The sequence below is a fragment of the Lissotriton vulgaris genome, chromosome 3_1 (genome assembly GCF_964263255.1).
Source record: "Lissotriton vulgaris chromosome 3_1, aLisVul1.2, whole genome shotgun sequence".
NCBI lineage: Eukaryota > Metazoa > Chordata > Amphibia > Caudata > Salamandridae > Lissotriton > Lissotriton vulgaris.
In genome coordinates, this window is record NC_141689.1 from 1,029,742,502 (window position 1) to 1,029,765,599 (window position 23,098).

General features: G+C 47.6%; 1 protein-coding gene across 2 annotated transcripts in view; it reads right to left on the bottom strand.

Moving 5' to 3' along the window:
• RIC1 (RIC1 partner of RAB6A GEF complex) overlaps positions 1 to 23,098 on the bottom strand; it is a 979,735-nt gene that overhangs the window by 281,867 nt on the left and 674,770 nt on the right. For both annotated transcript variants that reach the window (XM_086961422.1, XM_086961421.1), the window contains exon 13: positions 4,639 to 4,677. In XM_086961422.1, coding sequence (XP_086817548.1) covers positions 4,639 to 4,677 — 39 coding nt within the window. The remainder of the gene's footprint in view (positions 1 to 4,638; positions 4,678 to 23,098) is intronic.

A 23,098-nucleotide genomic window follows, 5' to 3' on the forward strand; every position in this document is an offset into this window, starting at 1 on the left:
GTTAACTATGTATTGACACCTTTATTCTTATCAATAAAACTTTCTTAACTTAAAAAAGAGGAAGTATTGCATTGTTAAGATATTGGTAATAGTTTGGAGCCAAACTAGCGAGGAAGAAAACATTACTTAGGTTGCTTGTTGTGTAACAGACCAAATAAAAATATACAACAAAGCACAAGGCTACAAGCAACAATGGGTTAACCGTGACACCCAGAAACTGCCTGGGCCTATATGTACAGATTCATCCCTTCTCTTGCTATGGTACAACAGCTGGTTTAATTGTGTATTCATAAACATATTGAAGAGTTAGGCTCCACATATGAAATATTTTTCATTGCAAGTATGTAAGGCACTAAGATGTTAAGGTAAAAATGGATGCAGAAAAACAAGAAAAACGAACACAAAATAAAGACTGGTTTATGTACGCAAGTATGAAGTACATTTCTCTAAAATACTAGCTATAGGGTTGTATGACAATCCATCGCCCACACTGATATCGCAGGCGCTTACATCGCGGCACTAACATCGCAATGGACATCACAGAGGCAATTTTTTCATCTCACGTGGTCGTGCCGCAAATGCGGCCATGTCATTGCGTAACGTGTCACATCGCCCACACTGATATCGCGGGCGTTTACATCACGGCACTAACATCAACGGACATCACAGCAGGCGCAGACTCTCTCAAACGGAGTCCCGCCAAGCCAAGGCCCATGGGAACGCCAAGCGCGCAAAGGATGCTAACTCTGAGAGTGGCCCGCTCTCTCTCGGCGCAGACACGTTTATGAATGGGCCGAGAATAATAGAAAAAAAAACTGATTCCAAGCCGGAGCTCCCTCCCTTCCCCGGCAGGAGTACCGGTCCCTCGGAGCTTGCTTCCCCGGCAGGAGCACCGGTCCCCTAGTGACGACCATTCCAAGCCACCATGCGCACCCGGCACAGTCTGTACACCGGGCCCTCTGAGCTCCCGCCCTCGACAGGTGCACAGGTCCCTCGGAACTCCCTCCCTCCACCGAAGGGGCATCGGTCCCTCGGAGCTCCCTCCTCCCTCCCTCTGCAGGGGCACCGGTCCCTCGGAGCTCCCTCCTCCCTCTCTCTGCAGGAGCACCAGCCATTTGGAGCCCCCTCCTCCCTCCCTCTGCAGGAGCACCGGTCCTTTGGAGCTCCCTCCTCCCTCCCTCTGCAGGAACACCGGTCCCTCTAGTGACGCGCATCCCAAGCCTCCGTGCGCACCCGGCGCAGTCTTGTACAACGTTTGCATTTAAATCTAATAGACCATGGATGAGTTTGGAGTTCAATGTAATGTAAAACACTATGTAGAATTTCACTAATGGAGACCCAACGCAAAGAGGATACTGTCATTTTAAGTTGTTTCCAGTTATTGCTGTCATAATGCGAAAGCTAAAAATATTTTGTTATGTTTTCAATTTTCATGGTTAATTGTACAAATTCATCAGATTAATTTAGGTGCATTCAGGTTGTAATAGAATGTAGATATTAGACCGTTATTATTTGAACCTTGACATGAACAGGATTCTGGAATTTTCTGGAATTTTATTTTGGGTGCTGGACAGCAGCACTGTGGAAAGGAGACCGCATGAAGCATTCTATAAAATTACTCCATTGATGCTGGGTGCTGTAAAGAAATTAATTCAACATTTTATGAACCACACCCATAGCTATGTGGTGCATAAACCTAGAAGATTTACAGATACTGGCAAAACACAATATTCAAGTTAGATGCCTGAGCTCAGCTATTGCCCACTTGAATAAACCACATGTTTTTAAAGATCAGAACCATGAAAGCAGATCGTTAGCAGTACAATATCCAGCGCGCTGGATGATGTGAACTCTCATATAATGCCATATGGCACAATCTCATTTTTCGTGTGTGCCAATAAGCATTTAAATTATGCTTCCGACTCGGACTGCAATACAAATCAAGGGGATTGGAGTGGGTGAAGTTCACATTCTTATGTTACTCCTAAGACGTTTTATTTGTTTCCTTTCTCATCACGAGTCACTCAGCAGCCTTTTTGTGCCGCTAGACTACCCACAAAATCCCAATACAAATACTGAGTCAAGGATTAACTCCGTGGTTCCCAAACTGTGCGCCGAGGCACCCCGGTGCGCCGCAATTAGTGGCCAGGGGCGCCGCGCACGATTTGGGAACCTACGGGGGAGTTAGAAATGCCTCCCTTCTTCATCCTGTATGATGGTTTGGATGATGAGTGGCATGCCCAAGTACACGTAGTAAGTGCTTTCCGAAGGAATAGTCTCCGCCATTACTGGCATACGGCCATACCTGTTGTGTGCAGCGTTTGAGCCTCGTTTCTGCTGCCTGCCCACCGTACCTCATGAGGCCCTCTGCTCAAATCTAGGAAATTGGTAAGTGAAGTACACCGCCATAATTGAACAAAAATGCATATAAAAGGTGACTTGTGAGGGTAAATTATAGTCCGGTTCTCATAGCTGCCATGGTTTCAGATTGCTTTGGTGACATATTCATAGTTTTGCAGGCACTCGTGGCCGGCTTACATCCTGCCCACCGGTAAAAAAAATGGTGGGGAGCCACAGCCAACTGCCGATTAGGTCAAAGGAGCCACAGGTCAAAAAAGTTTGGGAACCACTGGATTAACTAGTCACATGTTCTGTGTAATTTTGCAAAAATGTACAGTTGAGGTATTTTAAGGACAATTATTTTGGGCATTCGCAAAAGCCTTTTCAAGTATTGTATTGTTATCCCTGCATTGGCTCGTGCTTGTGTGACACCGCATTTTAGTTTGGTTCGTTGTAATCGCATGCAAAGTTAATGGCATCACGCCGTTGTCGCATGCGTAGTGAATGCATGCGATGTAAATGAGCCGGCGATGTATAAGTCGAGGTGCGATGGATCCGCGATGTGTGGACATCGATGTAATGGGTGTTTCCCAGCTATAGGGACAGGCACATCCAGACATTAGGGTAGACGGCTGTCCAGTCAATGTGCTCCATGAATGCTGCATATGCAGTCTAACCTTTGGTTTCCACACAAGGGGAAATTGCCTCCCACAAGAGGCTGCAACATAGAGGGGAACTCGGAACGACAGCTTTTTTCAACCAGACAATGGCGTGTGCTACAGCAGCATGGAAACCCGTAGCAGTTGGTTAATCCCAGGGGGATGATAGGGTGGCGGGGGGATCGGTCTTGATCAACTGATGAAAAGTGAAGAAGGGACCTTTTGTAATATACAGGGATGGCAGCTAACCTGGGGCCAGCATAATAACCTGTGGCTGGTGAGGGTCTGGACCATATGGGCGAGTGAGGACGAGGCCCTTGGGACAGCAGCCGTTGAAATAAGGCTTAATTGCAGTCCCTGGCACTGAACAACAAAGGTGCTTGGTGGCAAATCATTTAAATAGTGGGTAAAGCCCAGATAAAAGCGAAACAATAGTTTTCTGTTTCTTAGCTTGAAGGAAAGAAATTGCTGCAACTGAGAAAGGAGAAATGAGGGCAGTGATTGATGTGGACACCATTGTAAATAATTCAACTAAGGAAGAAATAACTATTTCAGCTGTAGACTCTTGATTGGAGAAAATGGAGTAGTGGAGGAAGCTTCAAATTTCTTGGATGTTAAAGTGAGTGCTACATTTAGAAATCAGGACTGCTGCAATTGATGGACACATCCTGAAACATGAAGAGTATCACCAGATGGTGGCTAAAGGAATAATCCTGCAAGACAACAAAGTGAATAGACCTGAAAAGAAACGGAGATATGGCAATATTTGTTAATTTTTTCCAGATATGCCCATCACCAAGGCACGCTCCTTTATTTGTGAACTCCGGGCACATATTCAAACATGAGACGAAGACTTCATGAAGAAAGCATATATACTGCCTCCTAGGTCTTTGGGGCTGGCGGAGGTGCTCCGAAACCCAGACTTTTAAGATGCAATTTTGCATAAGGGAACCTCACTAAAAGCATCTCTCCAAATGAAAGAAACAAGTGTATTCCTTTTCTAAAATTATCAGAACTTAACACAGCATCAATGTGTACATACACAAGTATTAGAAAAGCGTTATTGGACCTGGACATTAAGGCAGTGATTAGGAACCCAACAAAGCTCAAAGTGTGGTGCAATGAAGAGGAGTACATCTTCCCCACCCAGGTGTAATGCAGTCCTTTTATGAGGAACATATGCCAGCTACTTGACATGGATGCTTATGTTTTCAAGTGGCTTTCAAAATGTGTATCACTCAAATTTAATTTTTTTAGTAGTTACATTCATGTTCAACAGTATTTAGCAACATAATGTTTTACCTGGGGTGATGCGTTCCCACACGTTATGTATTTCCCCCACTTTACCTAAGATTTTCTTTTCATGCTTAGCTTCCCAATCCTCCTATGTCATTCCCTCTTTATTTCCATGGTTATTTTGCCCTTTTTGGCATTAGATGAAAGGGTTCATCGAATTTTTTTTAAATGGAATTATGATTGTTTTCTGTATTGAAAGCTGCAGATCGAAAAGTGTTCACATGAATCAAAAACAAACCATTTAAACTTAAAACACAATATCTGTACATAAAATCTGCCTGTAGAATCTAATAAATGTACTTCACAAATGACCACTCCTCTTGCTAGTTGAAAAAGTACTTACCCGAATAGGCCAGTTGCTCTCGAGGTATGTGCTCTGAATCTAAATAAAGAGAAGACATCAATGGCTTACAAATCATTGGCAGGTTCACAAATCTGACACAAATACTTTTGAAGCAACATAAAAATATAGTGTAAATGTTAGTTTACATAATAGGACTTAAATAACATCATAATAAAAGTATAGAGCACATGGTTTCCTTAACACATCGCTGCTGTGCATTTTCCCCCCCTGTGCTGGAAAATGCTTTAGTACATGATTCATGACGAGCTCAGCTCGTCATCAGCACAGCTCCACTGTGCCTCATGACGAGCTGAGCTCGTCATGAGCATGGAAAGGGTTAATGAGGATACTAAAAAGTTTTTTAAAGAACTGGACAGTTTCAGTCTCCACGCACTGCTTCACACAAAGGCTAAGCTTTCTTGGTCCTAGTCATCAGAATAAAAATAGACTGCATCTCTGCTGGGATACTTTTACAGCTGTGGATGTATGAAGCAGTGGGTGAACTGCGAAACATAGTATAAAAGGAAAATGTGGCCAGATCCCAAGGCACATCGCTTTGCCTCTCCAAGCATTGATAAACAGGATCGGCCACTGTAAACATGGTGAGGACCTCAGGGTGTCTGTTAGCTAGGATGGAGTATGAGGACAACAACCATGCTGTGTTATTTTAGCAACTATTTTATCCTGGCTCCCCTGACTATCCAAACCACCGGCTGTCCGGCCTCACTTTGCCTACCTGTCCCAATTCCACGCTTAAGTTATCAGCCTGCCAAGCTAAAAGCAAGAGAAGAGAAGCTCCCGAAGGCAGCGCCTGTCCTGAAGTAATGCCCCCTGGTTAATGCACTCCTCCATTTGGCTGTCCGGCAATCAGTCACAGAGCAGCAAAGGATATCCACCACTTTAGGTCCCAACATACAGATGAGAAAAGGCGCGCGGTGAACTAGTGCATGCGTCCGTATGTTTGCTGTGTGTGTGTCTTTATATGCAAATACTGAGAACACAATTTTCTCATGGCAGATTAGTACTCGTAAATCATATGGCAAAACTTAGTGTCCTTCGGGATCTTGTTCGCGCTATATAAAACTTTATAAATACATTTGTAAATCTGCGTTTAAGTGGTGAAAAACAGAAAATGCGTTGACAGCACACTGAAACTTTTGGTAAACACCCTGATATTTTTGGTAGCTACAGCAGGCAGATCATATTCTGCTACAAAAAAAGAATGCCTCTTGGGTAGATGGACAAGTTAATTACTGTCATTAACAATCTTCTGAGTGGATCATCTATCTAATTACAGATTCCTCACTTTAAAAATATTCCCAGGAGGAAGGCTAGAGCTGGACATTTTCAAGCAGTAGCTCCCATTAACCACTAGGTGGTGCTGTGTGCCTCCTTGGCGACATCGTTCCACGCCTGAAGCAATAGAGCAGAGATTATGGTGAGGTAGAGAGTCCACAAAAAACAGCAGAACTGAAGGTAAGTAATTTGTTCTGACGTACACTTTTAACTGCAAATTCATCACCTGTCGGATAGATACCCAAGCAGTATCTCCCAAAGGTGGTCTGAGGAGTGGACTCGCAACAAGTCCTGTAGAACTGAGAGGGCAAATCTCCCACCTCTGCGGACCTGACTGTGGAGGCAGTAATGCTTGGTGAATGTGTGCACAGATGCACTTGTAGCACAGACATACAGGATAGGATCACCCTTCGCCAACACCACTGAAGCAGCCTGGACTCTGGTGGAGGTTGTGCTCTAGTTATCTCATGGATCTAGTGTGAGTTGACCTTGGTTCTGGATCAGAAATGAATATCTGGAGAAGAATTGCTGGAGTAGGGGTTGGGGAAAGAAGTGATCGAACCAGCCTGGTTGCGGGAGTGGAAGCATGGTTCAGTGACCGATGGGAGCCAGAAAGAGTCCCAAAAGGGTAAGTTGGCCCAGCGGAGGGCCTGTTGAAAGGAATGGGCCCTGGAATTTTGAGGCTTGATGGGGCCTGAGGGGACGGGCCTTAGAAATCTGCACCATGCCCTCTTTGAAAACCTCAAATTGTTGATGGGGCGAAGGCAACCTGGGAAGCTCAGTGGATGCTGGTACTAGTATCAGGATGGGTTCAGAGTATTTGGAATATCGAATGAGTGACTTCTCTCCAGCCATGCAGTGGTGAGAGAAGGACGAAAACGGCTTGGCCTGCTTGCAATTACGATACAACGTGATTCTGATTTACCTTAAGACTTGGTGCGAGGTCAACACTAGGCACGGAACCGGCCCTGCTACCTGGGCCCTGCGTTTGTGGTCTGCAACCGTTTTGATTCCTGCTCCCTGATGGCCTTTGGGTGCATCAATGAGCATCTGTCACAGGACTTCAAGTCATGACTAGAACCTAGACACCACAGGCTAACGGGAGGATCAAATGTTTGCATCCTGCAATCGTTGCACAGTTTTCGGACTTTGGGCTTAAGGGAAGACATTTCTCTTGCACACTGAATTTTTTAGGTAGTGCTAGAAATGATGCTGCTCAGAGGATCGCCAGCTTGAAGTGGTCAAGGAGCTTGTATGTCCCAGTGACCTGGAGAGCTATGAGGGTGAGAGATTAACCTCCTGGCAGAGTCCCCAAAGCCCGACAGGTGAAAGGGTGGAGACCAGATGAAGTGCAAGCCTCTCCAGGCTGAAGGTTGGGCACAAGGCTAACAACATTGTCCCATAAAAAGCATTTGATGCGGAAACAGCAGTAAGAACAACCAAAGTTTCTGTTCACAAGGGAGTTCCAGAATTTACATGAGACATGCCTGACAGTAGTCAAATTCGGAGAGAAACTACTGACAGGAAGACGGAAGTTCTGAATAACAAGTGAGAAAGCCACCAACAAGCACCTCGCTCACTACCTCAACGCACACCAGCTCCTAGACACCAGGCAACCAGGTTTCCAGCTCAACAACAGCATCAAGACCACCCTCCACGCAACAACAGATAACATCATGTTGATCTTCGACTGTGGAGATCAGTGGCGACACCTCCACTAAGGCGGAGTGTCTCCCGACTGATTTCAGCACTGTGTAAGGAAAAATAAAATGATAATAACTTAATGTTATAATTTAATTTTTTCCTGTTGCAGTCAGGCTAGCTTTGGGGGGCGGGCTTTGCTGCTCTGCTGACAGGGGAGGGGAGGGGAGGAGTGGCTTTCGCTCCTATGTGCGCATAAATGTTTGGCTAGCCAAACTTTCATGCACACTTAGCATATTATCCACCGAGGCAGCATTACAGCCTGGGTGGAGAACATGCCAGGCTCACAGTCCCCTCCCCGTCTGAGCGCCGAACCATGGTACTGAGACCAATCACAACGCTGCAGTATTGTGATTGGCTCAGGGGAGCCGGAGTGCTTCCTGTTCCTTGTTTCTGGCCGAGGAGGAGAGACATGACAAGGAGGTAAGTTTAATTTAATTTTTTATTTACCCCCTGGACGACCCCCCCTCCCCTCACCACCAGCCCTGAACCCTTCTGGCGGAGATACAGTTGCCCTCATATTGCTCAAGCTCTCAGTGGCCTTCAAGATGGTCTACCAGTACAACCAGATGAGAAAACGACATCAAACAGGCAACCAAGGACCCGCCTTCAATTGGATTTGCTCCTTCCTCACAGTAAAAACACAAAAAGTCAACCTGCCATCCTACACGTCGGAGGCTAAAAACCTTATATGCGGAGCCCTCCAGAGATCTTCCCTCAGTCTGACACTTCAACATCTACATGACCCTGCTGGCGGACCTCATATGATCACACAACATCAACATCCTCTCCTACGCAGATCACACACATCCGATTGTCTCTCTGTTGGACAAGACCCCCACAATGAAGAACAATTATGTCACCTGCATGAAAAAAGCAGCCAATTGTATGAAATCCATCTGCCTCATACGCAACATAGACTAAACAGAAGTGGTGATCTTTGGAAAGAAAGCCTCGGACTGGGACTACACTTTGTAGCCAACAGACCTTGGCCCCACACTCACTCCTCCACCCATGCCAGAAATCTTGGAATCATCCTAGACAACAAGCTGGATCTGACAGCACAAGTAAACACAGTGACCTCCACTGCCTTCCACATCATAAGGATGTCAGGAAAAATCTTCAAATGGCTACCAGTGAACACCAGGAAGACAGTTACAAAGTCCCTGATTACCAGCAGATTTGACTATGGCAATGCATTCTTCACAGCAATTTCTAAGCAGCTCCTGAACAGCCTTAACAGCGCAAACTACAGAGGGACACCCCTCTAACAACCCCAGGCAAAGCGTTTAACAAAGTCATCCTGAACGGAATGAAGGAACAAGTTGATGCTCAGTTGCAAGATCAGCAAGCTGACTTCGACAAAGATAGATCATGCACAGACCATAGTGCAACACTGTACATCATCATTGAGCAGTCGATGGACTGGAACTCATTTCCTCCATGTCAACATCATCAACTATGAGAATGTATTTGACAGCGCAGACAGATAGACCCTTTGGAAACTCTTCCGCCACTACGGTGTGGCAGATGAACTCGTAAGAACCATTAGGAACTCTTATGAGGGATTGACCTGCAAGAAAGGGAATGGAGTACAACTCACGGAAGTCTTCCAGGTGGGGATCGGAGTTAGCCAGAGTTGTTTGCTCCCGCTTTTTCTCTTACTGCTGTTCATAGACTGGATCATGAAGACATCCACAGCAAAGAGAAGAAATGGGATCCAGCTGAGACCTTGGATGCAGCTCGACAACCTTGACTTTACAGACGACCTGGCCCTACTCTCCCATACCCATCTGCAGATACAAGAGGAGACCGACAATATAGCAGCCACATCAGCACAACTTGGGCTCGAGATCCACAAGGAAAAAAAGACAAGATCCTGAAGGCTAACACGAACAGAACAACTGCAGTCACTCTTGCAGGCGATGCATCTGTAAGAGGTTGAGGCCTTCACCTACCTGGGCAGTGTCATTCCCTAGCAGGGTGGCACAGACTCGGACGTCAAGGCAAGAATCGGCAAAGCAAGGGCCGCCTTCATTTAACTAAAGATCTTCAGCGTTGTGATTGGTCTCAGTACTGGTCTCAGTCCTTATTGAGGGTGATCAGCGCTCAGAGCAGTCTCCTTGCACTCTGAGTCGACTCAAAGTCTGCGGTTGGTTGCTAGGAAACTGTACACAATGACATATAAAAGCTAGAGGGGACAGAAAGAGATAGGTAAAATTTAATTAAAAGAAACAAAACCACTTAACTTGTGCTTTCCGCATCGCTGAGTCGGCAATGCAGCGAGCTCAAGCTAAGTGGTGTTATTTATTTTTTTATTTAATTTTACCTATTCTGTCATCTTTTTACTTTCCCTCTTGCTCCGCACTCTCCCCGACGCTCTTACCCATGCCAGCGCCATTGGTGGGCACCCTGAGCTTAAAGAAGCTCAAAGGAAAAAAAAGAGTGCCCCATAACTAATAAATAACATAACGAGTAACACACATGTAACAGAGGTAGTCCTCATGGGAGGTTACAAACCTAGAAAAGGAGGGACTACTGAGCCTATTCACCAATGAAAAGCAGACATTTATGAAGCATATTAAAGGGAGCCAATTAGAAAGATGGGCAGAGCTTAATGCCCATATCCTGAATATATCATGTCTCGAAGAGACAGCGCAAACGCTGCCTAGGAGAGACCTAAAAACAGCCCCGTCTTCTTGACTACAACTTCTTTGATTACAGCTTTTTGACCTGCATAATAGCTACTGGGAAAGTCTTTCTCACATCCTGCAACAAGTCCTTGAGCACTCACACCCACTGCCAAAGGGATTTAGCCATGTATAGCAACATGTGTCTCAGGATTGACCTATGGGTCTTTGCACCCAAAGCCACTCTGTTTATCCTTCAACCATGCTCACTGGCTATGGAGCATAGTTTTCTTCACCATCCACACTTTTCTCCCCATCTCATTGTCTGAGAATTCTGTAACGCAATGCGGTTCTATCATCCATTTATTTTATTTATTTATAAAGTTTTATATAGCGCGAACTTGATCCCGAAGGATATCAGAGCGCTTTACAATACTTTTTATAACAGTTGAACCGCATTGTAACAGTTAGGAACATAATACAAAACAAAAAGTGAGACAACAAAGGAAATCGCTTGGCGTGTACCTGGACTCCTATGAACACCCATGATTTCACTTGAGGGGGTCGTCTGCCCACAAAACAAAGCGCTATAAACCCAGAATAGGCTCATCGCTATACTACTCTTCTTGTAACCTAATTCCTCCCTTTCTCCTCTACTCTCTCTCTTCCCTTCATCTGTCCTAATCTTCTAGCAAGACATTGTAAAGGGATGCAGCCAAACATGTACATCAACTACCTATAGTTTGGGGCCAAACTACAGAGGAAGAAAACATTACTTAGGTTGCTTGTTGTGTAACAGACCAAATAAAAATATACAACAAAGCACAAGGCTACAAGCAACAATGGGTTAACAGTGACACCCAGAAACTGCCTGGGCCTATATGTACAGATTCATCCCTTCTCTTGCTATGGTACAACAGCTGGTTTAATTATGTATTCATAAACATATTGAAGAGTTAGGCTCCACATATGAAATATTTTTCATTGTAAGTATGTAAGGCACTAAGATGTTAAGGTAAAAATGGATGCAGAAAAACAAGAAAAATCATGGTAAGGTGATGACAGTACTTTTAATGCGTTGGTGATTCTTGAACTGCAATGCCCGCTCAATAGAACGCCCAGCGCAGGCGCGGAATCCGCGCCGCGCAGGCGCGTCGGGCGGGACATGCCAGGATGGGTTTGCCCGGTGGTGAATAGGGAGATCTGCATGTAGATGGGAGGGTGGAGTTGTACCTGGGACCTGAATAGGGCTGTGCCTTCCATCCACAATGCTGGCTCCGCCACCTGTGGTGCTCAGAGGAGCTGAGCACAACAATGTGCTCGAAAGCTCCCCCCAAACCAGCTGCACTTGGTTGTCCCCCAGCCCTGTGCTGGGTGAACAAAGACAATATGCGTATAAGAGAAGGGGCTGTGACCCCATGAAAGTAGTTCTCTGGTGTTTCTAACCTGAGGGGGGCCTGCTGCTGATGCTGGGCGCCAGGAGGAACCGCCACTAGGGACTGCCTCCCTGCTGGAGGAAACTGTGTGCTGGCCTGCCTGGGCCCAGCCTTTGCCCCCCTTCATTCCAAGTCTTTCACTGAACTTTGCCCTTCTTTGAGAGAGCGTTTTGCTCTTTGAGGCTATTCAGAGCGCTCCATTCTTTTCCCTGGATGTTGGGGACTTCAAGGGCCTGGGTAGCGCTATATCTTTATTTCCTGGAAGCGCGCTATTGTTCTGGCCACGGGGAGCAGTGCTGCTGCTGTTCACTTGCGGCACGGAACTACGATTCTTTGTCAAGAGGGAATCCCCCTGATGTGGGGATCCCCCTGCATTTGTGCCTACTCGAGCGGGAGCCCACCCCGCGTGATTGCCGCCTTCGGGGAGTGCATCTTATCTGAAAACGGGTGCCCACCCCGCACTGGGGTGCTTGTTTCTGGGTGCCCACCCCGCTTATGACCTAATTATTGAACGGGTGCCTATCTCGCATCACCGCCGCTGACCCGGGAGTCTGCCTCCTTGCTGCCTCGCAGTGCCCATGACGTCAGGAGCCCGCCGCGCTGGGATTGGTCCCTACCGCAGGCGTTGTCAGGCAACTGAGGGGCTCAACCGGCGGAAGCCACTCAGGGCGGAGGAGGCGCTGGGTGCCTCGGCCTCAGCGCTCCTCCTGCACGCCGCCAAGCATGCTCCCGGAGATCCAAGCAGCGAAGGAAAGAAGCTGCTGGATCCGGCAGGCCAGCAAGGAAAGGAGCGGAGTCCCCCGAGAGCCGCTCGGTAAGTTGAAACGGGCTGGGGGGCTCCGTGGGTGCAGGATTGTCGCAGAGCAGGGCAGAGTGACCATGCCTATCTCCGGAGCGGGCCCGCATTGCGCGCCACTCCAAAGTGTGGGGGACTATTGAATTAAGAGACCCCAGTTTGGGGCCCAGAGTCAGAGCCGCCCAGTCTGCCAGTGGGCCGCTCCTCCGAGGCCATAACTGTTTGGAGGGCCAGAGGGGCCTGTGTCCTCGCCCCGTGTTGTGTCCCACAGTTCCTGGGGGCCTTAGTAATATGCAGAGCCCCGTGGGGCTCCAAGGTTTACTTACTTACTTCCAGAGCCCCGGGTGGCTCCCACGCTTGACACATTTGTTGTAAGGGCCACTGGGAGCCCGAGCCTCCTTTTAACATTTCCAGTTGCCCAGCAAGTAGTGGGCAGCTGCACCGTTTAGGCTATTGTTTTCTTCCAGGGGCATGTTGAGTTAGGAATGAGATGCACTCCTTTGCCCCAGACACTCACAGCTGTGCAGCACTTAGTGCCAGCTGCCACATTTAGGCCTGCTCTTTTGCTTTGTTTCTTTTGCTGCGTGCGCAGCCAGCCCGGATATTCTGGACATTGGGCATTTGAGCCCCTGTGAGAGGCCAGTTTTCAGGTGTTGTGCCCCCGCTTGGAGCACACTGTGTTTATGCCTAGATGTGCTGTTTGCTGTGGAATGCCTTTATGCCCTGTTTTATACCTCAGAATGTGTTATATGATTAGTAGCTTGTTTGACGTATTATGGTTTATGCTAGTGAGATTATGTTTCACTATGTGATTCATGCCTAATGTGATTATTATTGCATAGTGTGTTCCTAACTTTTACCAGTAGTTACTGGTTGTGCTCTACATTTATTATTTGTGCTACATTTACAATTGGTGATTGGTGATTGTTCTGACAGTGGCCCAATTGGCCCTGTCAGGTGTATATAATCCCCTGTAGATACTGCCCAGTGCCAGTTGGTACAGTGTACATTGTGTGATTATGATCTAATGTGTTTATGGTAATACAAAGGCTATTTTTATATATAACCTTGTGTGGAGTTCCTTTTGTGGTGTGCCTAGTGTGTTGCAGCTGTGTGTGTGTGTGTGTGTGTTGCGCAAACGCTTTACACATTGCCTCCTGGATAAGCCGGACTGCTCGTGCCAAGCTACCAAGGGGTGAGCAGGGGTTATCTTTGGAGTGTAACTCCCAAGCCCTGACTAGAGCGGTGGTCTCTGGCTGGCTTTGGCGCAAGCCTTAGCCAACCAGAGATCCCAGGTCTAACAGATACTTACAAGGTAAGTAACATTTTGGGTTTCAGGCATGTGTGGCTGTAGATGCATATGCTGTGCATAAACTGTAAAGCAGTTCTCCCAGAAACTTTGGCTAGCCTGTGGGTGTTGCAGTATATTGGTGAAAAAGTGTAGGAGTACTGCCTGGCCAACATTGGCTTGTGGCATGCTAGTACCTCCACACAATGTTTTTTAAAAGAGTGGGGTGGACCAGGTAAGCTGTTTTAACCCCCGGAGTGCTGGCCACGTTCAGCGGACGTCGCGTGTACTACCTCAGTAGTGCTGCGCACGTCCCTTGAACGCCGCGGCCCCGCCCGCTCAATAGAACGTTCCGCACCAGCGCGGAACGTTCAGCGCAGCGGAGGGGTTAAATATATGTCAGCTATTGGAATGTTTTCCAGGTACACCATGGAGGCCCTTTTCTTCTGAGTGGCATGGGCTCTAAGAAGAATGGGCGGCTGGACTATGGGAATGCCCTGTATTTAGGTCTTCCGCAGAAGCTTTTGAGGAAACTGCAGGTTGTTCAGAACGACGCAGCCAGATTGATCTACTCACTACCTAGGAACTCGCATGCAACCCCTTTGCTCTGGAAGTTGCATTGGCTGCCTGTTGGTTTCAGAGTGCAGTTCAAATGTCTTTGCGTGGCCCATAAAGCCATTTTTGGTAATGCCCCGGAATACATCAAACAACGTCTGAGGAAACACATTCCAGGTAGAGCCTTGCGCTCGAGTAAAGTTTCCAACTTGTTTCAACCTAGATTTAAGCCAAAATCCAAAGGGGGCTGAGCCCAGTCTGTACTTATCCCGCAAATCTGGAACGAGTTACCAGCCAGCCTGAAGGAAGACTCGCAATTAATGTCTTTCAGGAAGAACTTGAAGACCTATCTGTTTAAAAAACTAACACCTACACCCTAATCTGAGCCAAGGGCAGAGTGATTCAGGAGGCAGCAGGTTATGGACCTTTTCTGTGTAAGCGCTTAGAGACCAGTGGTGATTTGCGCTATAGAAAAATTCTTTAACATAACATAACAAAGATCTCTAAGCTTTAGCATAGCATGTCTGGATGCATTTCACAATCCATCTTACAATGCCTGACTTGGACGGAGCCCTTCCCTTTATGGGGTTTGAAGAAAGCAACAAAGAATTGCTGTGTGCTTCTAAATAGTTTAGTTTTTTTCAATGTAGTACATGAGGGCTCGTTTCACATCCAAAGTATGGAGAGCCTATTATGCAACTGAGTCAGGTTATGGAGAAAAAAATCAGGGACTTCAATAGACTGATTAAGGTGGAACTGGGAGACTATCTTAGGAAGCAATTTGGGGTTGGTGCGTAGGACAACCCTAGCTCTATGAACTTGGAAGAAAGGCTCTTTGAAGGTTAATGCCTGTAGCTCACTGACATGCCTGAGTGAAGTGATTGCAACTAGAAATGCAACCTTTCAAGAAGGTACTGAAGGGGACAGGATTGGAGGGAAGTAACAGAGGACCCATGAGTCTTGTTAGTACATTGTTGAGAATCCATGTTGGGGCTGGTAACATGACCCTTGGAGCCCTTCCACAAAAGCTTTAATAACTGAAATTCTGAAGAGAGAGACGTGTTGTGTATTCTGAAGGGAAGCAGCCACAGCAGGCGGGTGTAGCCATATAGAGGAGAAATCTAGGACTGCAATCTGCAAAAAAGCATATAGCAGATAACGTTCTGCACTGTGGCCAGTAATGGATCACTATGTTTTGAGTGACAATAGCACACACATCTCTTTCATTTGGCCGCATAGCATGACCAGGGTCTGCATGCTTCTTGGAGAATGCCAATGCATTCAGGTAGAAGATTAAGGTACCCAAATTCTATGATTCCAGGAGTAAGGTCGCGAGGTTGAGAGACTCGGGGTCTGGGTGCCTGATTTCTACATGGTTCTACGTGAAAAGGTCTGGCCTGTTGGGGAGCCTCTCGTGCAGAACCGGAGAGAGTCTGAGAAGTCATGAACCAAGGCTGGTGAGCCCATAAGGGAGCCACCAGTATGATGGTCGGAGCCACAATTGAAAGTAGTGGGAGAGGTGGAAAAGTGTAAGCAAATATCCCATACCAACTCATCCACAGTGCATTGCCCCTGGATTGTGGGTGTGGTAACTTGGATGGCGAAGTTTGGGCATTTGGCATTTTCTGTTGTGGCAAAAAAGGTCTATCTCTCGGAAACCCCAGCGCTGAATGTGCTGGCAGAGCACTTGTGGGTGAAGTTACCACTCATGGACTTGTTGCCACATCCGGCTGAGGAGGTCAGAAAAGTTGCTGTTCATTACTGGAAGCTACTTTGCTAGCAGACGGACTTTGCAGAGGACAGCCCACCTCCAAAGTCTCTGTGCTAACTGTGAGAGTCGGGGAGACCGGGTGCCGCCCTGTTTCTGAATGTAATACATGGCTGTCCTGTTGACAGTTCAAACGAGGATGACCATGCCCATCAGATGAGATAGGAAAGCTTTTAATGCTAGGTGAATGGCTACAAGTTCCATGCAGTTGATGAGGATGCCCTGGTGTTTGGAGTCCCAAAGGCCCTGGGACAGTCCGATCCTCTAAGTATGCACCCCACCCGCCAGGAGGTTTCCATTGTAATGGTCCTCTGCAGAACTGGGTCTAAAAAAAGACCGCCACTGCAACAGATTGATGGTATTCTGCCACTGTAGAGAGCGAGAAGTGTTGCGGCCGATCAACACTAAATCGTACCAATGACCCTCCCCTTGGGACCACTGTTCGCCAAACGGATGCATATGTAGTCTGGCATGGGGTGAAATAGCGATGCAGGGGGCCATCATGCCAAGAAGGCGCATGACTGTCCATATCGCGGCCTGATAGTCTGGTTATAAAAAAGGGACTAGTGCTGGAAAAGGCTGGGTTTGAATAGGTCATGCCAACCTCGGAGTGGAAAATTGCTACTAGGTATGGTTTCATCTGGAGGGGTGGAAGGTGGGATTTGGTGGTGATGATGGTGGGAGGAGAGGTACGGGGGCAATGTGATGAAACCCTGTCTAATAAAACATCGCTTTTAAAACTGTGTAAATAGATTATCTTTTGGTGGGGACATAAAATTGTTGGGAATCGTGCGTTTTTAACTTTGAGGCATTTTAGAAGCTCTCCGGTCCACTGCAATCGCATTAGGTGATTGTGTGGAGAGAGCAGACTTCCAGTCATTTTTCCATATCATTGGTTGGCGCTCTAGTCGCCCACGCCATAAATTCCTGCACCAGAGCGGGCGGGCGCGCACGTGGAGAGGTACGGGGGCAATCTGATGAAACCCTGTCTTATGAAACATCGCTTTTAAAACTGTGTAAATAGATTATCTCTTGGTGGGGACATAAAATTGTTAGCAATTGTGCGTATTTAACTTTGAGGCATTTTAGAGGCTCTCCGGTCCAACGCAATCGCATTAGGTGATTGTTTGTGTGGAGAGAGCTGACTTCCAGTCTTTTTTCCATATCATTGGTTGGCGGTTAGCGCTTTAGTCACCCACACGCCCACGCCATAAATTCCTGCACCAGAGCGGGCGCGTGCAGCGGACACGCCTAAGGCTCGCCAAAGGCAAGCCCGTCTGCGCCTGAACGCCGCCTGCCGCCCAGGATGCTGCCAGTTGTTCAGCAGGGGTATGTAGGGGGGAGAATTACATACACACGTGACACACTCCTGGAATTTGGATATGTGCCAGTATGCAATAGGAGAAATGGTGAGGACCAAGCAACTAGAAATAACATAGCCACTACATATGATGAGTGCACCAGTCGGGATTGGGCAGTGGCAGAATACTCAGCCTCTCTCCCGAATCCTCTTTTGTCTGCACAGCCACAACAAAGGCTGCAGGAACCTAGTGGAACAGGGCTGCACACACAGAGAAATCAAATGCAAGGAGTTTATCTGAATGTTAGATCTATCTCCAAACATGCCTTGGAAACATGGGACCTATTAGAGGAATTGAAAACTGACATCTGTCTTTTCACCGAAACCTGGCTTAGCAAAGACATCACCCGGTCCTAGCAGTTGCCTTTCCAGAGGACTACTCCGTCACCAGGCTGGGCAGATCGCGTAAACGCGGAGGTGGCTTAGCGATTGCCACCCGACCCCCTTACTACTCAAGGGCACTGGATAGGGTGTCCTCCCCCAATCTGGAGCTTCTAATATTCAGAGTAGAATGTGATCAGGCCACCATTTGGACTGGTGCTCTGATATACCACCCCCGGGAGGCAGGAAAAAGGAATTCTGCATCGCACTACTAGACAGACTGGCTCTTCATGTCTTGAAAGTCAATAAGTTCAACCATCATTTAGAACTACACACCAATTCGGACACTGCCAGTCTTATTGCAGCCCTGGAATCCCTTAATCTGACATTAAAGAAGACCAGCCACACGCTAGATGCCATCTTTTCTAACATATCTGAGCTGGCAGTGGATCCCCCTTAAATACTCGGCTGGACCGATCATCTAGCCCTACAATTCCGGGTGATGCAAGTGCCATCTGCCAAGCGGGCACAGGGGCATAAGACCTCGCGCAGACCTTGGTCAAGAGTATTGTCGGCCACGTTTGGTCAGGTTTACAAGGATCCTGCTTTTGATTCAGTCACGGATCCTAACTTGGCCTGGTCAAAACTCATATGATGAGTGCACCAGTCGGGATTGGGCAGTGGCAGAATACTCAGCCTCTCTCCCGAATCCTCTTTTCTCTGCACAGCCACAACAAAGGCTGCAGGAACCTAGTGGAACAGGGCTGCACACACAGAGAAATCAAATGCAAGGAGTTTATCTGAATGTTAGATCTATCTCCAAACATGCCTTGGAAACATGGGACCTATTAGAGGAATTGAAAACTGACATCTGTCTTTTCACCGAAACCTGGCTTAGCAAAGACATCACCCGGTCCTAGCAGTTGCCTTTCCAGAGGACTACTCCGTCACCAGGCTGGGCAGATCGGGTAAACGCGGAGGTGGCTTAGCGATTGCCACCCGACCCCCTTACTACTCAAGGGCACTGGATAGGGTGTCCTCCCCCAATCTGGAGCTTCTAATATTCAGGGTAGAATGTGGTCAGGCCACCATTTGGACTGGTGCTCCGATATACCACCCCCGGGAGGCAGTAAAAAGGAATTCTGCATCGCACTACTAGACAGACTGGCTCCTCGTGTCTTGAAAGCCAATAAGTTCAACCATCATTTAGAACTACACACCAATTCGGACACTGCCAGTCTTATTGCAGCCCTGGAATCCCTTAATCTGACATTAAAGAAGACCAGCCACACGCTAGATGCCATCTTTTCTAACATATCTGAGCTGGCAGTGGATCCCCCTCAAATACTCGGCTGGACCGATCATCTAGCCCTACAATTCCGGGTGATGCAAGTGCCATCTGCCAAGCGGGCACAGGGGCATAAGACCTCGCACAGACCTTGGTCAAGAGTATTGTCGGCCACGTTTGGTCAGGTTTACAAGGATCCTGCTTTTGATTCAGTCACGGATCCTAACTTGGCCTGGTCAAAACTGGAGGCAGCAATCCAAAAAGCCCTGGATGTTGTAGCCCCTCTCAAAAAGTTAACCATTCAAGAGAGGGCAGCTCCTGCCCCCTGCTATATGGACACCCTTAGGAAGGAGAAAGTCACTTGCAGAGCCCTAGAGAGGAGATGGAGGAAGTCAAAGGATAACACAGATGAATCACAGTACCGAAAGGCCCACAAACTTTACCGCAACAGCTGCAATGCAGCAAGGTGGACACACTTGGGCATTTGCATCACAGAAGCTAAAAACTCTACCAGGGAACTATATAAGATCCTGAAGGAGTTTACGAATCCTAAAGTTGAGAATGTGCCACCCCCCCCGCCACTCAGGCACTTTACGATGAGCTGGCCAGCTATTTTATTCAAAACATCGATTTGATCTACCAAAATATCAACATGGAGGAAGAGGAACTAGTTGAGGGACAACCACTTAATGTTCCACGGCCAAATGGAGAGCCCGTTCTTGGGCTCAACTCTTTCTCGTCTGTAACAAAGGAGCAAGTTGGCTCCCTACTGAGCCGGGCAAAATCAGGGTCACCGCTGGACCCTGTACCGCCAGCTGTTATGGCGACACTCAGCCCGGTGCCAGCAGGTGCGCTCTCCACAATATATAATATCTCTCTGGTGACAGCCATTTTCCCGAATAAGTGGAAAACCGCACGTGTAAAGCCCTGCTAAAGAAACCATCAGCAGACCCGAATGAGCTGCAGAATTACAGACCAATCTCGCTCCTTCCCTGCTGCTCAAAGATCCTGGAAACCTTAGTGAACCAACAACTATCCCTCTATCTGGAACAGAACAACCTCTTAGATCCCTCGCAGTCCAGCTTCCGTGCCTCACATAGCACGGAGACTGCACTGTTGGTTGTGACGGATACCATAAGGATGATCCTAGTCCTCCTTGATCTGTCAGCAGCATTTGATACCATCTCGCATAAGCAGCTGCTTGACATATTAGGGGGGATTGGGGTGAAGGGTAGGGCTCTTAAGTGGATAGAAAGTTTCCTGTTGGGCCGCACTCAGAGCATCCAGCTTGACACTTTTGTATCGCAAACCACTGAGTTGAACAGGGGAGTCCTGCAAGGGTCTGTCTTGAGTCCTAGCCTGTTCAATGTATACATGACCCCTCTGGCTGACATCATCAGAGGCTATGGTTTTGCGACCATCTCTTATGCGGACGACACGCAACTCATCGTCCCCATTGAGGAGGACATCATGGCAACTCAATTAAAATTTAAGAGCTGCATGTCCAGCATTGCCAATTGGATGAGGCAAAATTTCTACAACTTAACACCTCAAAAACAGAGATTCTACTGTTTGGGAAGGCCAATACCATCTGGTCTCCAGAATGGTGGCCCTCTCAGCTGGGCGAAGCCCCCCTCCCCAAGAGCTGGGCCAAGAACCTGGGCGTAAAAATAGACGACAAACTGTCTATGGAGGAGCAGGTCAAGACTATGGCCGGGACCTGTTTTGGCACCACGAAGATGCTTAGGAAGGTCTTCCCCTGGGTTCCCTTGTCAGCGAGAAAAATCCTTACCCAGTCACTCCTGGTGAGTCGGCTGGACTACGGTAACTCTTTGCTGGTGGGGACGAGGGAGGATCTTCTATCAAGGCTCCAGGTGGTGCAGAACACTGCAGCCAGTCTTGCCCTTAACAAACCTGCACGGACGCCCTCGGCTCTCTTGTTGAATCAACTACACTGGCTCCCAGTTTGGAAGCGTGACATCTTCAAGATGCTCTGTGTGGCTTTCAGATCATTACAAGGTAGAGGCCCGGCGTACTTCAGAAATAAAATTAGCTGGTACCAGCCTGTGCAACAACTAAGATCTGGTGATGCGAACCTCCTGTGCTCCCACAGAATACATAAGGTAAGGATGGGTGGCAGAGCCTTTGCCCATCGAGCAGCCAGCCACTGGAATAAACTACCACAGAACATCAGAGCCTGTAACGAGATCACCATGTTCAAGAAACTTCTAAAGACATGGCTCTTTTAGATGCATGTGCCCAGTATGACCTTCTCCTCGAAGCACCGAGAGATCCCTTTGGGGATGATTCGTTGCGCTATATAAATCCACAAATAAAGTAAAGTAAATAATGGTAAATCCTAGGTCATATAGGAGGTTTTTGGTAATCTGAGTGTGTTTGCAGCATTACTGCTGTGGGGCACTTTTGATTAGGCAGTCATCCAGGTAGTGGGAAGACATGAACACCCTGTCTGCGCAGCCACGACAGCACGACACTTCGTGAACACAAGGGATGGAGCACTTTGAACTGCTAACGCTTTCTGCTGACCACAAACCTGTGATATTGGCGATGAGCCGGGCATATTGGTATGCAGAAATAGGGGTCCTTCAGGTCCAGAGCAATCAAGTCACCTTACTGAAGAAGCAGAATAACATCTCGAAGAGTAACCATTTGTAAGTGTTTTGGGAGAATGTATTTGTCGAGGGGCCTGAGGTCTAAAATGGGTCAGAGGGAAATGTCCTTTTTGTAAATTAGGCAGTACATAGAGTGTACAGAGAGTATACTCCAGTGCCCTGGTGATGATGGGGGATGGGTTCCAAAGACGCCTTGAGAAGTAGGGCTTTGACCTTTTCTCTGAATAGCCTTTGGTGTTTCGGAGAGAGTTTGTGTTTGCGAGGTGGATTGGTGGGAGGCGTGGAAAGAAGCTCTAGGTAATAACCATGTAAGATAATGTCCAACACCCACTGGACAGAGGCGACGTTCCTCTAAATGGGGAAGCACAGTTAAAGACGCCCCAACAGGTGTTGTGTAATCGGGGTATGAGAGGCAAGTCAGAGTTTGGTGAGGTGGCAGCTCCTCTGCCTTTTGAATTGTTGCCTCTGTAGGATCTTCTGAATTAGCCTCTGAGAGAGGGTGTGGAAGTAGGTAGGATGTGGAGGCATCCGGGGAGGTGGTCTTTGAGCCTCCATGGATAAATGTGTGACAAAAGGAGCAGCGAGGTGCAGGTGTTTGAACTGCGCCCATAGACTTTGCTGTCTCTGTATCTTTTTTAATTTTCTCGAAAGTTTGGTCTACTTGCTGGCCAAATAGATGCTGACTATCAAACAGCATCTGATAGAGGTTCTATAGGACCTTGAGCTTGAAGCCGTAATTATTGAGCCAGGCATAACTGCACAGGTGGAAGCTAGAGTTCAATCCTCTGGCGAGTGTGTCCATGGCATCTACAGCGCAGTGGATAGCGGTATTAGAGATTTGTTTCCCCTCAGAAAAAATATCACAACTCCTTTTCCTGTACTTCTCTAGGAGATGCTGTAGGAGCTCCTCCATCTAATCCCAGTGGGCGCGGTCATATCTGGAGAGTAGGTCAATTGAGTTAGCAATCCGCCAATGATTGGCTGATTGTGAGGCCACCCTCTTCCACAGCATCTATGTGCTTATTCTCCTTGTCTGGTCGAGGGGCATCACCGGTAGCCTGAGAATTGGCTCTCTTACAGGAAGTAATGACAATGAGAGAGTTAGGTGGGAGCTGCCCACAAATGTAAATGAGGTCAGTAGGGGAGGCCTTCTACTTTTTGTCCAACATTGGGAGTTATGACCCTAGCAAGGATGGGGTCTTGAAAGATGCGAGTCGTGTGGCGGGGCATGCCTTTGAGCTTGGGAAAGCATTGGGTTAAGCGGTAGTTGGAGGAGAGGGTTTCAAAGAGGAAGTCCTCCTAAAAAGACTCTGTATGAAGATCCACCTTATGGAAGGATATGGCCTTACCAATAAGTTCTTGATAGGACATGGAATCGCCCGAAGGGG